At 37.1% G+C, this 21893-nt stretch overlaps 2 protein-coding genes across 3 annotated transcripts in view; one reads left to right on the forward strand and one right to left on the reverse strand.

Annotated features, from left to right (window-relative positions):
• Positions 1 to 13647, reverse strand: part of AK9 (adenylate kinase 9) — a gene marked incomplete at its 3' end in the record, with an annotated part of 141143 nt that extends 127496 nt beyond the window's left edge. The window contains exons 1-5 of the mRNA XM_081295818.1: positions 13627 to 13647; positions 4927 to 5054; positions 3167 to 3230; positions 1323 to 1375; positions 1126 to 1222 (exon numbers count right to left, since the gene is read on the reverse strand). Coding sequence (XP_081151944.1) covers positions 1126 to 1222; positions 1323 to 1375; positions 3167 to 3230; positions 4927 to 5043 — 331 coding nt within the window. The 5' untranslated portion in view covers positions 5044 to 5054; positions 13627 to 13647. The remainder of the gene's footprint in view (positions 1 to 1125; positions 1223 to 1322; positions 1376 to 3166; positions 3231 to 4926; positions 5055 to 13626) is intronic.
• Positions 12204 to 21893, forward strand: part of FIG4 (FIG4 phosphoinositide 5-phosphatase) — a 128054-nt gene continuing 118364 nt past the window's right edge. Inside the window, exon 1 of one of the 2 annotated variants that reach the window (XM_081295820.1) lies at positions 12204 to 12309. Coding sequence is in view for 1 of the 2 variants with exons in the window: in XM_081295819.1 (XP_081151945.1) it covers positions 14695 to 14760 (66 nt within the window). In the remaining variant the exon portion in view is untranslated. Of the gene's footprint in view, positions 12310 to 14494; positions 14761 to 21893 lie in introns of those variants that run through there. The other variant, XM_081295819.1, reaches the window with a different exon arrangement.

The raw sequence follows: 21893 nt of genomic DNA on the forward strand, positions 1-21893 counted from the left end.
CTTTACATGAGATTCTATTTTTAAACTTAAAAATTTTTACTTAGTATAGTTAAATACAAACAGCTTCAAACAGTAGAGGAACACCTCATTCCCAGCTCCATTCCTATTTTTCTAAATTTTCTAATTATAATTATTAACATATATAACCTATACATGGTAGAGATTTTTGTATGGATAGGTACAGTTCATTCTGTACATCATCTACACATTCATATTATTGATGTGGAGAGAACTCTGTCTGTAGATACACTCAGTAGATTTGTAGTTTGTTTTGACAAAGCTGCTTTTGCTGTTTCCATTATTGATTTGCTTTGGCAGTCATGATTTTTACTTTACAGAGCTTTATTTTTCTCTCTGTATTCTTAATAGCTATAATGTCCTCTCATAACTTACTGAAAGCTTTCTGTTTTATATTCCCAGTCTGTCCTGCCATTAGAGCTTTGCCTGGATGTCCTTTAAGACTTTTCCTCCTAAAATAGAATAAATTTTCCTTTCCTTCTTTCGTTCAACAAATCTATTTCAGTGGATTATTTTTTCCTAAGCTCATCTTTCTTCTTCTTCTTTTATTTTGCAAATGTCTTAGAGTTTTCTCTTTTAATCAATCTAAACTTAATCCCTAATCTTCAGTGGTCTTTGCCATGAGAAATTTTAGACACAAAGTCTTTGCTCAGCATGCATTTAAATAGAGGGGGATTTTTCCATTCCACACTCAGAGCAGATTGCATGAAGTTCCAATACCTGGAGCCAGAGGGCAAGCTGGTGCCATTCCAGTTTCCATTCTTGCTTTGCAAATGTGGACTAATGCAGAGAAACCCAACCATGGACAGGAGGACATGGAGAGAAGATTCAGGGTGAACAGAAAAGCGGGAAGCAGAGGCTAGAGGCATTGCCAGACTGGCTACAGCACATTTTTTGATGCTTTGTTAGACTGCACAATATTAAATAAGATTGGGCATGTAAACTTATTATTATTGCTATTATTTTTACAAATGTAGAATATGGGGAATAAAAACAAATAAACAAGCAAATAAAACTCTGAGTTTCTCAATTGGCTACAGACACTAAGTTTCCTGTGCTAAGACAAAAGAAAGAGCAACCCCAGAAATTATTTGTGCCTCAACATACCAAAGTGAGAGACTTCTGAGGAGTTGAGCTTCTCCAACATTAGCTTTGTGACAAGTTCATCTGGAATGCTGTTACCACTGATCAGCATTGACCGCAGCTAAGAACAAGGACAGATATAGTTCACTACTGTATAATATGTCTGTGGTGCAGACTTTTTTATAGTAATCATAGTAACTTGGAAATTTAGTTTTGCTTACCATAGCTCCTGATTCAGATTCAGTAGCAATCATTTCCTCCAAAATAGGTAAAGCTAAAACATGAATTCAAAATATTAGCATAAGTTGGTATTATGATTGCCAAAATAAGAAACACATTTGAGTATCTTCTAATTGATATCAAAGGTTAATATTTGTATAGCACTTTAGAATTCACAAAGCATATTTGTGCACATTATGTTATTTAGGCCTAACCAAAGTAGAGGCAGCAGAATATATTCTCTCTCTCTCTTTCTTTCTTTTTCTTTCTTTCTTTCTTTCTTTCTTTCTTTCTTTCTTTCTTTCTTTCTTTCTTTCTTTTTCTCCCCCTCCCCCTCCCCCTCCCCCTCCCCCTCCCTCTCCTTCTCCTTCTCCTTCTCCTTCTCCTTCTTCGGATTTAACCCAGGACCTTGTGCATGTGAGGCAGGCACTCTACCAACTGAGATATATCCCCAGCAGAATGTATTCTCTAGAGAACTTACTTCTCCCCTCTGCATGTTAAAGAGTATTGGGGAGTTAACTTCTTAAACATCTCTGTATCTTAGATCCATGTGCCCTGTGTTGTACAGAAGATAATGCAAGGATGAAATGAGGTGGTATATATGACAGTGATTTGTGCATTACAATGTGTCATATAAAAGTATACATTTAAGTTATTAGTCCAGATTCTTTTGTAATCATTCAGTTATATCCAGAACTCATTAATTTTGCACACTGGTTGTATAAAAGGGAAGTATGCATCAAGAAATGTTAAAGTGAGAAATGAGACTGAGGGGAGACTCAGGAGCTTAATTGTGTCACTAGTCATTAAAGAGTCTATGGGATGTTTGGTTTTCTTCAAGATTTCCTAGAAGTGAATTTGTGTGTGTGTGTGTGTGTGTGTGTGTGTGTGTGTGCTAGGAATCAAACCTGGGGCTTCACACATCCTAGGAAATACTCTGCTGCTGAGCTATCCCCCAGCCTCAGAAATAAAATTTTTGATAAAAAAAAACCAGAGGAAAAATTATCAAAGATCTCTCTCTGTTATAGGTTACCAAATTGTTCTTGAAAACATTGTACCAGATCTCAGTTTTTACAAAGAGCCTATAGACTTCCCATTCCACAGCACCTTTGCCAATTATAATTGTAATAATTTTAAAGAGTCACCGACAATTTGATAGGCAAATATGGATCACTGTTTTAATTAGTATCTCTTTGAATAACAGTAAGGTTAAACTTTTTCTTATACCGCCTAGTTCTACTTTTATAAGTTTCCTGTTCATTCTTTTCCTTATTTTTCTAATAGGACATAAATAGTTTCATTGATGTGGATGTGTGTGTGTGTGTGTGTGTGTGTGTGTGTATGTGTGTGTGTATCAATCTATTGTCATATATTGTAAAAAATGTAAGAAATCTTATACATAAAAATAAAATTTATCATTGAAGGTAATCTGGAAAGTGCTCCCAAGAAAAGCTTTGAGAGTTCCTTCTCTTCTTGTCTTTTGTAAGAAGACACTAAAAACACACATATCACAAATAGCTCTAAATTATAAAGTTAGAGAATTGGGGACAGTAAGAATGGAGTCAAGGACATTCCATATACTCCTAAATTATATAAACAAAACTAGTAGTAATCGGTCAAAACATGACTGGATTGCTCTATTATAAAGCTAATGCTTACTGTGTTAAAATGCTTACTGTGTTAAAGGTAGACAGATGTCCAATAAAGGAAATATGGCAAGATGTTAATTGTGGAATATAGATGGTGAGTGGACAGGTATATGGGTGTTTGTTGCACAGTTCTTTCCATTTCATGCATATTTGAAAGTTTTCAAAATAAAATATTGGGGAAAAAAAGATAAAATTACCTTCAACACGAACACATTTCCATGTCTGTGCTATCTGATTGGCTAATGTTGTCTTCCCAGCTCCCTTAAAAAAGAAATATTGTTTAAAACTCAATAGAATAATCATTTGACAGTGAAACAAAATATGAGTTTTTAAATATTCTATTACTTCAAGTTTTTCCCATAAAAGTGAAGACTGTACATATTCAATGGAATATTACTCAGTTTTACAGAAAAATGAAATTATGGCCTTTGCCAGTAAATGGATAGAGTTGGAGAAAATCATGGTAAGTGAAATAAGCCATCCCCAAAACCAAAGGCAGAATGTTATCTCTAATATGCGGATGTTAATTCACAATAAGGTGGGGGTGGGGCAGAGGGCCCATCTAGAGAAGAATAGGGTTACCTTAGATTAGGTAGAGGGAAGTGAAGGGAGGGTAGGGAAGGGGATGGGGATAGGAAAGATAGCAAAATGAAACAGACATAATTACTTTATGTATACATGTGACTGCATAACCAATATGATTCTACAACATGTACACTCAGAAAAATGTGAAATTATATCCCATTTATGTATGATATATCAAAGTGCATGAATGCATTCTACTGTCATGTATGACTAATTAAAACAAATAAAAACATTAAAAAATAAAATTAGAGCATATTTTACATACTATATATACTTATAACTTCATTTTTTCTGTACTAATTTTTGCATAGCCACATCTCCTAAATTGATTTAAATACTTTTTTAAAGTATGAAAGTAACCTTGAAATCAGGAAGCTACACCACTGTCGTGTTGCACTCCTTTGTCAAATTACTTGATTATGACTATAAATAATCATGATTATATTGAGATTCATTATTTTATTTCCTTCCTAAAGCAAAATGAATGTTCTAACAGATTTCCACTTAGTAATTTTTAAGAGAAAAGAAACCCTTCTTAACTGATATTTTTGGAAAATATCATCTATTAAAGGTCAAAGGGCACTTTCACATCGAAAAATTTGCATCTGCTTGCTGTCAATGTTGACTTTTAAAAGTGTATTCTGTTTTCAGAAAAGTAATGAAAGTTGTTGGAAACATTTCTTGGTATTTATCCGTCCCAGGGTTCCCACAAAACTAAGTCAAGGATGGGCTCCAGCTCTCAATCTCTTGCTGTTCTGGAAAGGTTTTCCAGCTAACCAGCTCAGACCTCTAATGGTAACTACTAACTAGCTCACTGGCTGAAAATGGCTCTTCTCTAGAGGTCTTCACTAGAATTACCTAGAAAGGTGAACAATTTTATAACAGCCACTTTTGGTTTCTTCTGTTTGTGGAAAGATAATACAGAGGTCCTCTAACACCCTGAGGCATGTTGCTCTCAGGGTCTTTCGGTATTAATAGGAGAATCTCCCAGAATGTCTTGATAATGTCTTATCATGGCATATACAGAGAACCTTGCAACAAATGTTTAAGAAACTCTTATATGCAAATCAAGTCTGACATAATTTAAGATTACACACTACTAGGTTATCATGGTGCAATGTTTTGATAAGTTAATTTCCTCATAATATAAAATGAATATGAATACAATCTGGTTTCTTTTTCAGCTATAGTGTAGCTGAAAAAGGAGAGAAAGTTTTGAATTTACCAATAGTATATAAGAATTTAAGTGATACAATGAAAACCTCAAAGATACTCAACAAATTAGCAAACTATTTGGTTTCCATTCTTGTGTGGTAACTTACAAGACTGTGGTTTTAAAAAATTATACTAAATAATAGAGGAGAGAACTTACTGGTTTCCCAAATATAATGAAGCAAACAGGTTTGGACAACAAAAAATCTTTTTCAGTTTCATCTTCATCAAATATATCTGCAAAAGGATGCTCTTCTGTCTTCTTTTGAGAAACCATAATACAAAATACTACAATAAGAAAAAGTAGAATTGTTAAAGTGCCCAATTTGATTGGAGCAGGTAGTCTAGGGAGTGCTGGAATATCCAGAATTTACTTACTCCAGGAAGCCATTCTATACTATTACTACATGAATTTTGTCAATAATTGCAAAGAAATTAAATTTAACTATTAAAACAATAATAGGGTCTTTAAGAAAGAAACAAAATCTAACTATAAACTGTATAAAAGGGGGTTCAAAATAAGAGTTTTCCAAGGATTTAATTAAGGAAAAATATACATATACATGTATAAAGACACATGTATCTGCTATAATATATATATTAAAGATCAAATTAAAGTTCAACATTATATACACATGTGTATAAAATGTGCATATAAATTTTACCAGAAATATAAAAAGTAACACTGGATAAATTTATTAGATTCATTTTTTCATATTTTAGGAAGTCTTGGCTGAATATATGCATAGAAATTTTACAAAAGTAATGTAGTTTTGTTTTTCCACTTTGTAATACTTACAATGTTTGTGAGAACATATAATGTCTATGAGAACATATCTTTATTTTAAAGCTATTTTTTTAAAAAAATTGCTCTCTTTAGCTAGTTGTTAAGTGAATTTCTAAGAATAGAACACAAATTTTAAAAAATTATATCTACATGGAAGAAGAGGTTCATTAACCAACTTATAAATACATGAATTGTTGGATTGAAAAAAATATATATATATATAAACAAACTAAGTTTTCTTTTTTTGGTACCAGGGATTGAACTTAGGGGTGCTTTACCACTGAGCCATATCCCCAGCCCTTTTAAATTTTTTAAATTTAGAGATAGGGTCTCACTAAGATACTTAGGGTCTCACTAAGTTGCTGATGTTGGCTTTGAACTCTCGATCCTCCTGCCTCAGTCTACCAAGCTTCTGTAATTACAGGCATATGGCACAGAGCCTAACTAAGAATCAAGTTTTCAATGTATATTGGTTTTGTTGGATTGAATCAGAAACAAATTAGGTTAATAGTTCTGTTTTTGTGCAAAGAACATGTCTTGTTTTTAAACACCTATTGACTATATATTTATACTCAAAATATTTTACATATACTCATAGAATATTTTTATCATGTAAATGTAAAAATTTCTTGACCCAAATGAAGCCATGTAATAATATTTAAAAATATTTTTTTAAAGTTCCTAATTTTAAAATTTTTAATTTGTAATTATACATAGTACTGAGGTTCATTTTGACAAAATCATGCATGTGTGGAATTTAATTTCAATCCCCATTCACCCAACTTTCCTTCCTCTCTCCCATTCCTCTGTTCTCCTTTCTTTGCTCTACTGATCTTCCTTTCACTCATTTATTTATTTATTCATTATTAGTACTTTCTATTTATTTTCCATTAGTACTTTTTTTCATCATACATAAAGATGAAATTTCCCATGGTATATTCATATATGCATATAATGTGATTTTGTTAAATTCATAACATATTTCCTCCCCTTTCTTGTTCCTCCTCCCTCCCTCCCTCTCAATCTCTTTACTCTATTCCAGTGAAACTCCCTGCATCTTTGATATCTGACCCTCCCCCACATGCTGCCTTTTCCTTTTATTTTGCTCTAGTAAAAGCTCCTAATTGTTGAAAATTAAAAAGAAAAAAACAACAACGTGCTTCTAAATATTCTATATCAAAGAAAAATTTAAATCGGAAATTATAAAATATGAATGAAAGAATGATACTATTATTTGTTAGGACTATTAAACACAGTATTTAATTAACATCAGATAGTGAAAATATTTTTTCAAAAAACCAAAAATTTTCTTTTATACAAGCAATAACAACAATAACCTCACAATTACACAAAACCTATAAAAAGGGCATAAATAAATTTAGTTAGGAATGTACACTATTGAGGGAGGGGGGCTGGGGTTGTGGCTCAGTGGTAGCGTGCTTGCCTAGCATGTGTGAAGCACTGGGTTCGATTCTCAGTAACACATACAAATAAATAAAATAAAGGTCCATCAACAATTAAGAAATATTACAAAAAAGATATGTACACTATAAAATTTTTCTGGTGGATACTAAAGAAGACCTCATGAAGAACCATGATATATTTCTGGATAGAAAGATTTACTTTGTACAGATGTTAGTCGTTTCCAAATTAATACATAAAATTAAATTATTATTGTGATCTGCCTTTTTGTGTGTGTGTAAATATAAGATAGAAAGAAAATGGCCATGCATGAAGGTGTTTCTTATATGCTAACAAATGAATAAATGAATATGAATCTGCTAAGAAAGAAATCAGGAAAACAAGTCCATTCACAATAGCCTTAAAAAAAAAACACCCTTGGAGGTTTCACTACGGAGGTGAAAGACCTCTACAATGAAAACTACAGAACATTGAAGAAGGAAATTAAAGAAAACCTCATTAGAAGACAGAAAGACCTTCCATGTTCATAGATAAGCAGAATTAATATTGTTAAAATGGTCATACTACCAAAAGCAATATATAGTTCCAATGCAATTTCCATCAAAATGCCAATGACATTGTTCACAGAAGTAGGAAAAATAGTCCTAAAATTCATTTGGAAGAAAAAAAGACCCAGAATAGCCAAAGCAATTCTTAGTCAAAATGTTGGAGGCACCACAATACCTGACTTCAACTTACACTACAAAAGCCAAAGTAACAAAACCTGCATAGTACTCTTATAGAAGCAGTCACATAGACCAATGGTACAGAATAGAGGACACAAGAGACAGACCTACACATCTACAGTCATCTGAGCCTTGGTAAAGGTGCCAAAAACATACATTGGAGAAAAGACAGCCTTTTGAACAAATGGTTCTGGGAAAACTGGTCATCCATATATAGAAGAACGAAACTAAACTCATGTCTCACCCTGCACAAGAGACAATTCATAATGAATCAAAGTCCTGGGATTTAGAATAGAAAATATGCAACTCCTAGAAGAAAACATAGGGTCAACACTCCAGCTTATAGGCACAGGAAAAGACTTTCTCAGTAGGACCCCTAAAGTTCAGGAAATAATGCCAAGAGTTAAGAAATGAGATGGCATCAAATTAAAAAGCTTCTGCACACAAAGGAAACAAGAATGTGAAGCGAGAACTTACAGAATGGGAGGAAATTTTTGCTAGCTACTCTTCTGACAGAGGATTAATATCTAGAATATATAATGAACTGAAAAAAACCTTAACACCAAAAAATAAAATAGCCCAATAACAAATGGGCAAATGAATTAAACACTGCTCAAAAGAATAAATACAAATGGCCAATAAATATATAAAAATGTACAACATCATTAGTAATTAGGGAAATGCAAATCAAAACTACACTGAGATTTCATCTCAAATCAGTCAGAAGGGTGTTCATCAAGAATATAAACAATAAAAAATGCTGGAGAGGATGTGGAGAAAAAGGAAGTAGCCAGAGGACACCCTTTCATTGAGTTCATAAGAAATGAAGTCAAAACTCATGGAACTGCATATCTGCTTTGCTGACCCTGGGCAAAATAACTAGTAGTAAATCACTCTTAACAGTGCTACAGAAAATGATTTAAAAGATGTGTTGACCTTTTTAATTATAACAGATGGGGGTAGACTATTGTCAATTGAATCAAGTGGTTGTCAATTGAATCAAGTGGTCTGTCATGCAGATGAGATCTTTGCTAGATTGATACAGTCTCTCATATATGGTATGTAGTTACAGATTTGGCAAATGTATACATTCTTTTCAATCCTTATCAAGAAAAGAGGAATTTGTATTCACTTAGAACAGTCAGCAATGAACATTCAGTCTTATCCAAGGACTGTCCTGCTCTTTGTGACAATATGGTATAAAAGAGCCTTGTCGGCTCACAGGATCAGACGTGGTCAAGCAAGAAGTGGTAAGTGTCCTCGATTCCCTCATAAAATGCATCTCCAGCACAGAGTGGGAGATAAACCCACAAAGATTCAATGACTTGTTACTTTGGTGAAATTTTAAAGGCCAGTGGTCTGGAATATTCTGAGACTTTCTCTTCAATGTGAAGGGCAAGTTACTGTACTTTGCACTGTGACCTGTTATGATTTGGATCTGGAATGTCCTCAAAGGCTTATGTGTTGAAGGATTGGTCTCCAGTTTAGCGATTTCAGTGGTGGAGATTCGGGGAAGTAATTGGATAATGAGGGCTCTAGCTTCATCAATGGATGAATGTATTGATGGATTCATAGCTGAATAGATGTCTGGGAGGTGGTGGAAACTGTAGGAGTAGGGGGTCCTTGGGTGCATGCCACTGAGGACTGTATATTATCCCCAGTCCCTTCTCTCTCATTCTCTGCTTCCTGGCTGCCATTATGTGAGCAGTTTTTCTCTGCCACATCCTTTGCTATGCTGTTCTGCTTCAATACAGGCTCAGAAACAATGGAGCAAGCCAAAATGGACTGAAACCTTTGAACCATGAGCCAAAACAAATTCTCCTGTAAGTATCTTTCAGATATTTTGTCAGAGAGATGAAAAGTTGAGTTAACACAACCTCTAAAAAGAGACACAGTACTTTTTAGGTCTCCTTAGTTTTTGGAGAGAACATGGAATACTTGGCAATACTGGGTTTTGACCCATGTACTGGATAACTTGGAAACCTATTGGTTTTGAGCAGGGACCGCAGCATGTTTCAAGCTGTGGTTCCAGAGGCTTTGATTCCTAGGTCACTTATCTGGATAATCCCACATGCTAAAGGTTATCCGTGATAAATAAGAATAATTTTAGAGTCTTAGAAAACCCACAAAAGGAGAATTTCGGTGTAGATTCTTGTCATTTGCATTAGAGAACTACTCCTCATTCATAAAGCAGCTTTTGCATGCCCCAGGCTATTATAGAGAATGAATGCTTGGTCAGGGCATATCAAGTGACTTTGTAATTGGGTGTCCCCATCATAAGTGGAGTACATCAGACAGAACAAGTCCTAAAGTTGGGCAAGTGCAGTAGCAACCCATTGAATGATAAAAATGGAACATGAGGATCAGGTTCAAGCAGGACTGGAGGACACAGGAAAGTTTTACAAATAAGCAGCCCAGGGAACTCCTGTCACCTGTCTGTGCACCAATGTCTCTCTTTCAGCTTATATCTCATGTGGAATTCCCTAGGAACTGCTGATGGAAAATAAAAAAAAAAAGAATCCAAATATATTGGGGCAAGTTATAAATGGTATGCTTCCAGACTTTAGTCCTACTCACAGATAGCCCTAAAAAAATGGCAATTAGGGAAATTCTCTTGACAGAGCTTTAAGCTATACTCATAGGTCCTCAAATCAGAAGACAATGCGGAATAGCTTTATCAAGGGCCTAGAAGAAACAAGATTAAAAGAGAAAGAGTTCTGGAGAAGAACCTGTAATTGGAGAGTGATTTGGCAGACACACCCATGGTGACCTCCAATGAGTCACACTCTTGAATAGTTCTCTTCCCTTGAGTACAAGTGAAATCTGTGACTTTCTTCTAAATATAGAAAAAGTGATGGAAATATTATCCCCTGGCTATGTTGTCTAAAGCTTCATCTTTGCAGACAGGAGAGACTTCCTGTTGTGCACAGTTGTGAGAGGACCACACGACAAGGAATAGTGAGTAGCCTCCAGCAGCTGAGAAGAGCAGTAACCAACAGCCAGTAAGAAAACAGGGATCTCAATCCTACAACCACAATGTGATGGGGACTCCCAGTTACAGAGTCATTTGATATTCCGCTAATCTGTGGGAGTACATTTTTCCTTATTCTAGTCTCCAGATGAAAGCATAGCTCAGCCAACACCCGACTGCAGAGGAACTGGCTGAGATATACCAGGACTTCTGGCCATGGAAACTGTGAGATAATTCTTGTGTGATGTTTTAAGCCATTCAATCTGTAGGAATATGTTATGCAGCATAAAAAGCTAATACAAGTGGGCAGAAAGTATGTGCATCTTTGTATCTCCCAAACCATCTACATCAGAAGAGGCATAAGTAATCAGGTGGGCAAGATGATTACCTAATAGATGTCAGCCAGTCTTTGTACTTGGTCCCTTCAGTGCTTGCACAGTGAGCTAATAAAAGGAGAAGGTATGGTGGCAGGGATAGGGGTGATGGAGGCTATGCATGGGCTCAACAACAAGGCTCCCCTCACTAGACTGATCTAGCTTTTACAATTGCTGAAAGTTCTACCTGTTCACAATAGGAACTGATGTTGAGCCCTCACTATGGGGCAATCCCTTGAGGAGACAGAACATCCATTCACTGACAGATTCATTACACAGGACCCTTTCACCTTGGGAGAGGCAAGTGATGTACTTCTAGTGTGAGTTTGTCTTTCTTATCAATAGTGCCTTGGCCAGCACCACTAAGATTATCTCCCTTATCATCCTAGAATCTCATGTAATGTTGCCTTGGATCAAATGATTCTCTTCATAATAAAGTAGATATGCTAAGAGGTATGTGAACATGGGATCCACTAGACCTACCACATTCCACCTCACTTAGAGGTCTGACAAAATGTCAGATGGGTTTCTCAAAGTTATAGCTAAAGCACTAGTTTGGGATTATGGGAATTGAGACAGTGTACTTCAAGATGAAGGCGATGCTTTGAAGCAAGTGGTGGAAGTAAGAGTGACCCCTCTCAACATCACTGTTATTGACCTGGGCAATTTGTGCCTCCCTTTCTCACCACTTAGGCTCTGCTAGACTGGACTTGGTTAACCGGAGAGATGGTTCTGTTAAGGGACTCAATAAGAGTTTCACCAAACCAAAATTATTGCTTCCAAAAGGCTATTTTTGGCTCCACAAAACTATAAGAAGTTACTGCACTGCCGGGTAGATGTTTGCTGCTACATAATTGGAATTGGTTGTATGTCTTGAACCCAGAGGATCCTCTGAGACACAGCATGTTATGCAGCATAAAAAGCTAATACAAGTGGGCAGAAAGTATGTGCATCTTTGTATCTCCCAAACCATCTACATCAGAAGAGGCATAAGTAATCAGGTGGGCAAGATGATTACCTAATAGATGTCAGCCAGTCTTTGTACTTGGTCCCTTCAGTGCTTGCACAGTGAGCTAATAAAAGGAGAAGGTATGGTGGCAGGGATAGGGGTGATGGATTCATATTCACATTCATATCCATGAATGGTAACTGCAGCAATCACAACTTGCCAAGGACACAGTAACCAGGGGCTTACAGTCCTCAGGATGAAAGCTGATTATCTTACTGGGCACACAACTTAGACCAGCAGAAGTTTCAGCTACAGGTAAGGATGAGTTGTAGAATGAGTGGTAGAATAGGAAGATGATGAATGACTCATTACAGACCTACCATTAATCACAGCAGTGGGTTCTGTGGCTTATCCCATTGATTTTCTTTCTGTAAGTTCTTTCCAGAAAGAAATTCAGACTAGCTACCATATTAAAGGATCAGTGATGGGATGGTGTGAACTCATTGTGAGTGAGGAGTGGATATGAGTGGTTCAAGGGGTGGAATGTAGCAGATGATACTAGTGCCCATATGCATTTGACATGTACCCTTTCCATATACAGCCAACTAGACTTCCAAATACCAGCAATGTGTCTTTGTCTACTGGCTTTCTCCAACAGGTCAGACCCTCTCTGAGAACAGAGCACACTGGAAGTTCCAAGGAACCAATGCTCTGCTATAGCAGCCTTCAAACAATAATTGATGGGAGTTGACTGAAAAAATCAGAGCTCCTTGCCCCTTAAGAGGGATAGCTTTTAGATATGAAATCCAGAATTCCCTAGCGAATTCAGCCCATAGAGAAATTTGCTTCATAATATTCTCTTTATCAAGTTCTTTCCCTTCCCTGACGTTTCCATATGAACTGCTTGCCTCAAACTTTTTTGTTTCAGATCTACTTCTAGGTGAAACTAAGTTCCAAAAGAAATGCTTATATTATAGTATAACATAATAATTGGAGAACCAAATATTTGAAAACCAGAATTCTACAGATATTTTATGAGTTGATATTTAACTCTTCTCAAAAGAGTTGGTTTCCATTATGAAATGGAACAAAGCTAAGTATTTTTCCAGGTTAAAAGATATAAGTCAATGTAAAAATGCCAGAACTGGCATGGTCATCTTTCTGGTTCTTAATAAAATATGTACCAAATTACGAAAGAAAATTAATGATATATAATTAAATGTAATTTAACAATTTTGAATTTACAACATAATCTCTTTCACATTATGTTGTGTGTCCATGCTATGAAAATTTTAAAAAGTTTTATTTACACTTCAGTAGTTGAATCTAGCGGTGGATTCTGAGGTTTAGAGGGGTCACATCTCCTGGGAAACCTAGCAATTCTGCCTAGTTTAGCCTAGAAGCCACTCTAGTACGTCTTATACTCTTGTGGGTGTTAAATATTTGTGGAATAAATACATTTGTCGTTGACTCCAGGAGAACTGCTTTTAGAAAGTAGGTCATGAACTTTAGTTTTGCAAGAAAAGGAACTGGTCGGGGTCCCCGCAGGAGGTGGGGTTCTGTGCAATGATAACAAAATGCATCCGGGAAGTGGACAATAGCTCCTCTGGCCGCGGTAAAAAGGTTACTTACCTGGCCGCAGGGGACCCCACAGTCCGGATACCAGCCGCTTCTGCAGCCTCCCAGGATCTGTTGGAGGGGTTGCCTGGGAAACCTGTGTTGGCAGCGCGCGCGGCCCTTTGAGGGCGGGGCCTCGGGAGGTGGTGCAGTAATTCGCTGTGATTCGTTATTCTAAGCATTTGCATTCTTATCAATTTTTGTATTCATAATTATAATACGCTTCTTTTTACAAATGTATCAGAGAGGGTACGGACATTGTTTATTTATGTTCCCACACTAGTGGAAGAAACTTTATTTTAACCTAGAACAGTCAGACTCAGACCCCAGTGCTCTTCCACCCTGTTACACAGTCCCATTTTAGAATGTACAAATGGTTAGTTTACCTCAGGCACAAAAGGTGGCAAACTTCAAAATTTACACTTTTAGGTGATTTAAAAAATTTTTCGTGGATCATACATCCACTGAACAATATGCATTTTTTGCCGACTCTCAAAGGATAAAATAGGCAATAATCAAAGGAGCAGGGAAAAAAACGACAGTCGGTGAAGGACCACCTGATAGCAAGTTTCCAGAAAAACAAGAGCAGAAGTGGCGGGGGTGGGTGGAAACAGACTAATTTGTGAATGGATCTACTCTGCAACTCGGAGAAGAGGACTCAAAAGAAGCAACCCAATCTCAAACCCTCCCCCTTTTCCAAAGAGACAGGATAAATGGGACTAAACTAATCCCGGAGATCTTTTTTTCCACGTTTCCCTTTGCCCACAACAAAGATGGCGCCTTTGGCTTCCTCCCTCAGCAGTACGCAGGTTATGGGAATCTCTTGCACACTCTCTCTATGGTATTTCCTCCAATTCCGCCCCTTTGGTGCCTAGGGCGGGACTTGACTGGAGGCGGGGCGCAGGAATCCGGAAACACCTGAGGTGTCGCCGGTCATCTAAAGCTTTAGTGGTCAGTTTTTTTCAGCTGGACCTGGGGTCCAGGGTCAGAAGTATCTTCTCGCCGGGTCTCCTCGGGCCGGTGACTTCCACGACCTGGGCCGCGGCCTGGTGCCCTGTCGTGGGGGCCCCATTTGCTTGGGCCATGCCCACAGCCGCAGCCCCCATTATCAGCTCAGTCCAGAAGCTGGTTTTGTATGAGACCAGAGCTGTGAGTATCCGGAGCCGCCGGGCGTGAGCAGGAGGATAGCAGTAGGCTGGGTGGATGTGGGGTCCCAGGGCAGAGGTAGCACCCGTCTTTCCTCCCTCCTCAGTCCCCCGATCTCGGTCAAAGACAGCCTTGGAGGAAGCTAACGGTTTTGGCCTGTGCCTGGGGGTCGCTACCCTGTTTGCATACCCAGGACATACTTCCCTGTTTGCATATACATACTTCCACTTACAAGCCCTGGCTGGAACACGTGCAAACAGTATTTTTGAGGTATTTCAGGAACTGGTCACGATGTTCTGTACGAGTTACTGTATTCTCAGCTTTCAGAAAGTCTGTTAAAGTTCTCAGGCAGGGATACGAAAAAATTTTCGATGATGACTGGGTAACTTTTCTACTTTCCTGTTCCATGGTACATCATTACTGTGATTGATGTTAATTACATGCACTTTTTATTGCTGGCTTTTTGGTTCTCTCTCTCTCGTATTCAAAAGGAAAGAAACTTACTTTTGTGTGCTAGTTTGTTTGTGTAGCATTCATTATCTTTCTTTTCACTTGACTTTGTTTCCATTACTTACAATGGCCACTAAACACTGAATAAGATCAGTGTTTTTAAGATTAGGTTGCTAGTTATTAGTTTAGGGGATGGTGTTTGTAGAATTTAATGCATTGTTATTTCTGTGGTTGGAAAGCAAAGTTGATAACAGTGTAGCTTTTCTAAATCGGGATACCACAATGATATTAGGGTCTGAGTTTAAAATTACCCACCTCTTGGCGACAGTATTGCATATGCTGAATACTTGTTCAGTACTCTTCACTATGCTGTAAAATGTCTGTAAGGTGCGTTCTTGAACCTTGTATTGTCTCCATTGGAAGAGTACAAGAAGTTACTTACCTTGAAAGTTTCTTAGTTATAACACAACCCTAATAATATGTTTACCTCTGGTCATGAATATAGACTCATTGATTCTAAAGTAATTTTTTCTGACTACTTCTTTTGATTAGAACCACACCAGAAGATGAAATTATCAATATACTGTATTTACAAGTATCTTTAGTTCTCTGAGGAGAGCCATGAAGTTTTAGTCAGCTTTATTCACTACTGTGACTAAAAGATCAGACCAGAACAATTTTAGGAGGAAAAATTTATTTGGGGGCTCCGGGTTTCAGAGGTCTCAATCCATAGACAGCAGGCTCCATTCCTCAGGGCTCAAGGCTGGCATCATGTCAGAAGAGTGTGGTAGAGGGAAGCAGCTCACATGATGGCCAGAAAGCAGAGAGAGGGGCTCCACTCTCTAGATACAAAATATATATCCTTGCTGGGTTTGTGGCTCAGTGATAGAGCACTTGCCTAGCATGTGTAAGGTACTGAGTTCAATCCTCAGCACCACATAAAATAAATAAAGGTATTGTGTCCATCCACAACTTAAAAAAACACAAAAAACCAAAATATATAATATATAAAATATTTAATAATATAATATATTTAAAATATAATATATTTAATAATATATTTAAAGCGATAAATGTAAATTTAAAAATAGTTCAAAATCAGGGGCTGGGGTTGTAGCTCAGTAGTAGACCACTTGCCTCACATGTGTGCGGCACTGGGTTCGATCCTCAGCACCACATAAACATAAATAAACAAAACAAAGGTATTGTGTCCATTTACAACTAAAAAAATATATAAAAACAACAACAAAAAATAGTCAAAAATCTAATGACAGATGGGGAAAGTATTAGTAGCCTGAACAATAGATAAAAATGCAAAAATATTTAATAGTCTGAAAAATAATCCCCCAGTGTAAACAAGGAAATGAATAGATGATTCACCATAAAAAGAAGTATGAATTATTTAGTTTACTAATAGTTAAAGCAACAAAATAAAAATAGGTTCCCATTTTTTTACCTGTATTAGAGGAAAGATAGACTAAGGTGATTGGCAACATGTATTTGAAAGAAATGGGCATTCTCATTTTGGTTGGTGGAAGTGTATTAATTTGTATTAATTGGTTATGAAGGAATTGGGAGATGCATTAAGGAGTTGAAGAAACAGTGGGCAAGATGGCTTTTCTCATTCTGAGCCTTCATTTGGAATGATAATTGGGTTCATATGCTCCTGAGGTGAAGTTCAGATGGTCATTGTTACCTGTGTTTAGAGGTGAATTTTGAGGAATATTTGGAATGGAAAGGGAAGTAGTTTAGTAGAGAGCATGCAGGAGGTATAGTTCTGGTCTGTGCAGGACCAGTCCCCTCCCAATCTTAGCTGTTCTCTCTGGCACCCGGCACCCTCATACTGCCCTTTGGCTCCTGAGACCCTGCTCTGGTCTTTATCTGCCCTGTAGCCCAGCCTAATTTAGCCCGGACCCTCATGTAGTTCAGTGCAAGTCGGAGTTGTCCATAGGAGATTTAGCAACATTAAGTATCTTGGGTAAAATGGCAGTTTGACTTAGGTGATTTCCAGTTTACAGGTGCTCTCTTGCTTAATATGTGATGCTGGAAGCCTTATTAACACAATAAGTGACCATTTCATAGCAAATTAATTTATAGTGGTTTACTTTAAAGTTGGTAGCCTAACAGAACGAGGGTTATATGTATCTGTGTCTTTTGTCAGGGAATGTTTTAGGATAATCTTGACTGTTATAGTTCAGAATTATTTGTTTGTATATATTTATTCCTGCCTTATTCCAACGATTTAAGAAAATCCCCTGCATCATACAAAATAGAACAAAATAAGTAAGAACCATGTCATGAGAAATGCAACTTGCTTAATTCATTTTGAATGTATAATTAGGGAACAAGAGAGAACAATGCAGACCATCCTTGGTTGAGAAATCGAAACAGGATGTCAATTGGGAGAGAGAAGTGATATGTGGTCAAAGGTGACAAAGTTTCAATTGTTTCTATAGAAGCTTTGAACCATCCCCATCAGTAAACTTCTGTCATTTTTATTTATTTATTTGAGTACTGGGGATTGAACTCAGGGGCACTTGATCACTGAGCCTCATCCCCAGCCCTATTTTTGTATTTTATTTAGAAACATGGTCTCACTGAGTTGCTTAGCGTCTTGCTTTTGCTGAGGCTGGCTTTGAACTCTTGATCCTCCTGCCTCAGCCTCCCCACCCGCTGGGATTATAGGCATGTGCCACCCCGCCCAGCTAAATTCTGATATTCTAACCTGTGCACCTGGACATCCCTTTAGGCTATAAGACTCACTTCCCCTTTTCTAGATATACTACCCATTATTGGGATTGCTGAATTAAGGGAGGCAGATATTATGAGACTGTGAGCAGTAACTTCAAGATGTTCTTTAAAAATAATATATTTAATCTGAAAGTTCACGTGAAGTTTAACATCAATTGAAACTGTCATACAACCTAAAATTTCTTCCCTTTCGAGAAGGCTGATTTTCCTCCTTCAGATGAAAAGTGAATGATTAATTAGCCTGTCATTATAAAAGGAGGTAATAATGTTAGTAGATTCTAAATTTCCTGTTAAATGGGTTACCTGTTATATTCCATTTGGATTTTATGTATATATTTTAGAAACACATTCTTCTTTATACCAATCACCACTGTTAAGGTTAGATACTGATATTTTAAGCTTTTCCAGAAGGATGACACTCAACTTTTAGAAAAGAGCCAGCTCAGTTCATCTTCTATCTTTTTTTTTTGAGAGAGAGAGAGAGAGAGAGAATTTTAATATTTATTTTTTAGTTATAGGCAGACACAACATCTTTGTTTTTGTATGTGGTGCTGAGGACGAACCCGGGCCACACGCATGCCAGGCGAGCGCACTACTGCTTGAGCCACATCCCCAGCCCCAATCATCTTCTATCTTAATGTGTGTTTTAATATAGATTTTTTGTTTGGTATTCTAATTCTCTACCCCGACTGCTCTCCAACCAACATGTCCCAACATATCTATAAGCAAACATTTCTTCCAGTAGTGTTGATTTCATTTGCTTTTGTTTGTATGATGAGTACATTCAGACGGATGCATGCCTTCATTTTTCTGCTTTCTTTCCTTCCTTGTTGCTCTTGAGCATTTTATTTATCTTCTTCACCTTCACCATTTGAACTGCAAACCCTTGACTATTTCAGACTTTGCCAATACTTGAGATGACCTTTCCTTCATCCTACAGTTCCTAGTTCATACTATTAATTTATAATAAACTTAATCCCAACTTTTCCCCAGATGTGTAAATTTCCTCTCAACACATTCACACACCAGACGTATGTTATAGGTTTCATGTTCTTGAAGCAGTGGCTCAAGTCTGGACTGGCTGCTCCCAAGGCCTGTGGCATCACTGCCATCCTGGGATGTCCCTTCACTATCATCCTATTTCCTATTTGTGATGACTTTGTTTTCCAGGATCATATAGTTTACTTTATGCCTTCATTTTGGTGAAGCACCTCCTTTAATTGCTTCTTGAGAAGGGCTTATGGAGGGAATTTTTTTGAGCCTGTGTATGCCTAAGAACATCATTATGCTATCCTTAGTTCTGGTTGATAAATTTAATGTTGAATTAAAGATTGAAATGAATTTTCCCCTAGAAATTTGAAGGCATTATGTCCTTGTCTTCCACCTTCCAATGTTGCTCCTGAGAATTTCTAATGTTATTCTGTTCTTGATCTTGAGTTTGAAGCCTATTTATTTATTTTTTTTAAGAAACATTTGCTATCTCCATTTTGTCCTCTTCTGATACTCGAGAGGTCTTGGGTACCACAAATTTCCATGCCTTTTGGTGGTTCTGTGGTATAAATTGGATTGCTTTTTGACCTTTCCACTGCCACTTTAGGATTCAACTTTCTTGGGCACACTTCTCAGTTTCAATTTATTACTATTTTTTCTGCTGTCTCCTTCACTCCTTCTTTTGCCCTTAGAGCTTGTGCACATTATCAAACATAACAAAGAACTTACTGTGTTTGAGAGGAAAAAAAAGTGTTCGCTCTCTTTTCTTTATCCAGAATGCTACCCATTTGCTCATCAGCCAGCTCTCCTATGGATTTTGTCCCCACCCCTTACTGAGACTGTTAGGCAAGGCCACACACAAGGTCCTGAGTATTTCCTGTCCTGACTTCTCAGTAGTGCTTGCTGTGTATATGCCTGCTCCCTCCTTTTCCAGATGGTCTCCTTTTGCCTCAAGGAGTCCACCCTGGGCAGGAATTTCCTAGTCACCTGTCATTTTTCTCAACTGGTTCCTTCTCCATATCCAGCCTCTGGATGATGGAGTTTTTCAGCTCTGGGAGAGTGCTCACCCCACCCAATGCATTTCCTCAGGCTAGTTTTTGTTTTGTTTTGTTTTATTGTGCCTAGATGTCTGTCTTTACTTTCCCTATTGGGTTTTACACATTTCACTGGCTTGAAGTTCAGTATATGTGCTGGTGACATCAACTGAGATCTCTCCAATGAGATCCAGATTCACATACCTGTTCCCACTTGATCTCTTTAGGCATATTGTGAAGAGAACTCTTGTTTTTCCCTGTTTCTTCTCTTATCATCTCTATGTTGATAAATGGTACCACCATCTGGCTCTTGCTCAAACAAAAGTAATTAAATTTATTATTATCTTTTCCAATCCAATCCATCAACAAAATACATCTCCAAATATGTATTTGGTTTATTTTTTCTTCAGATATCCAGTCCAGTGCTTGGCACATGTGAGGCATTCACTAGTAAATGGTCAGATAAATGATGTAAATAGAAAACAAGTTAGTGTAAATAACAACAAAAAAGTGGGGTCTTTAAAAATGTTGAAGTCAGGAAAAGGATTATTCTAGATTAAAAAATACAAAAAAAGACCTGGTAATCAAATGCAATGGATGATCCTTAATTAGATTCTGGGTTTTTAAAAGCTAGCTATAGATATTATAGGGACACTAAGGGAAATTTGAATATGAATTGTATATAGATAATATTATGTCAGTGGTATAATTATGTGGGAGGTCGGCCTTGTATTTAAGAAATATAAGTAGAGGTTTCTAGGGATGATGTGTTATGATACCTGTATGCATTTTGAATGGTTCAGAAGAAGCTTTTATTGAGAGGGAGGGAAGGAGGAAAAAAATACAACAAAATGCTAATAGTTGGTGAATCTAGGTGAAGGGCTTATGGATGTTCATTGTACTGCTCTGTTATCTTGCTATAGGTTTGAATTATTTTTCAAAATAAAAATTTAGAAAAATCAGAAATCAAGAATTTAATGGAAAGATATTTCGGGGCAATTTTTAAGCCTCAAATGCTGAGATCCGTTTTGAAGCATACTATTAATTATAACAGACTCTAAGGTATACATAGTTACAGTGTTGCTATATTCAATAGGGAGTAAATAAGAGTGAGCAGAAACTAGGCCTTTCTGGACTTAGCAAAATCGTGTGAAAGTACATTTCAAGTTCCCGCCAGGGGGCGGTGCAGACAGTAATTCTGCTGAACACAGCAGGCCCACCAAAATCTGTGGTTTTCCTTTCCCACACAGCTAACTCCACATGAGGTCGCTATTCTCTGCACAAAACATTGTTAGGGTTCTTCTTAGATCACATAGACCAATTTAGAAGAAAGAATATGGGTATTATTCTGCTTCCCATTTCTTTCTTTGCACTTAAATCTGTTTCTGAATTCTGTGGATTCTCGCTTTTGGCTGCTCTGATTCATGGAATCTTTGGAAGGATCTGGACATGGGAGGTGCAGTTCTACATTCCTTTGTGTACTCCAGAGGCCAGTAAAATATTTGCCAACAGCATATCAGGATTCATGTCAGTCTTTTTATTACAAGCTGCAAAATCATAATTTTATGCAGTTATTCTTTAGATTTCATAGGAACTACAAAAATTCTTGGACTTTCATTTGGGGATTTTATCCCTTTTAAAACTGTGATATGTTCCTTTGAATGGTTGATTTAGAAAAGCCATCTTCTTAAGATGGGTTAATATAAATGTAGAAAATTACCCAACAAATTAAAAGATTACTCTGTGGTAGTTGATTTTTTTTCCCCTAACACTTACCCATGCCTGTGGAGTCAGACTGCATCTAGTAGACTAGGAATTAAAAACCACAGAGGTTATTAGAGAGTTAGCCCCAGGCTCTTAAGGTGCTTATAATGAGATGTAGTGGGAAGACAAGCGCCAAACAATTTATAC

This window comes from Spermophilus citellus, assembly GCF_964194105.1.
Source record: "Spermophilus citellus genome assembly, chromosome: 5".
Lineage (NCBI taxonomy): Eukaryota > Metazoa > Chordata > Mammalia > Rodentia > Sciuridae > Spermophilus > Spermophilus citellus.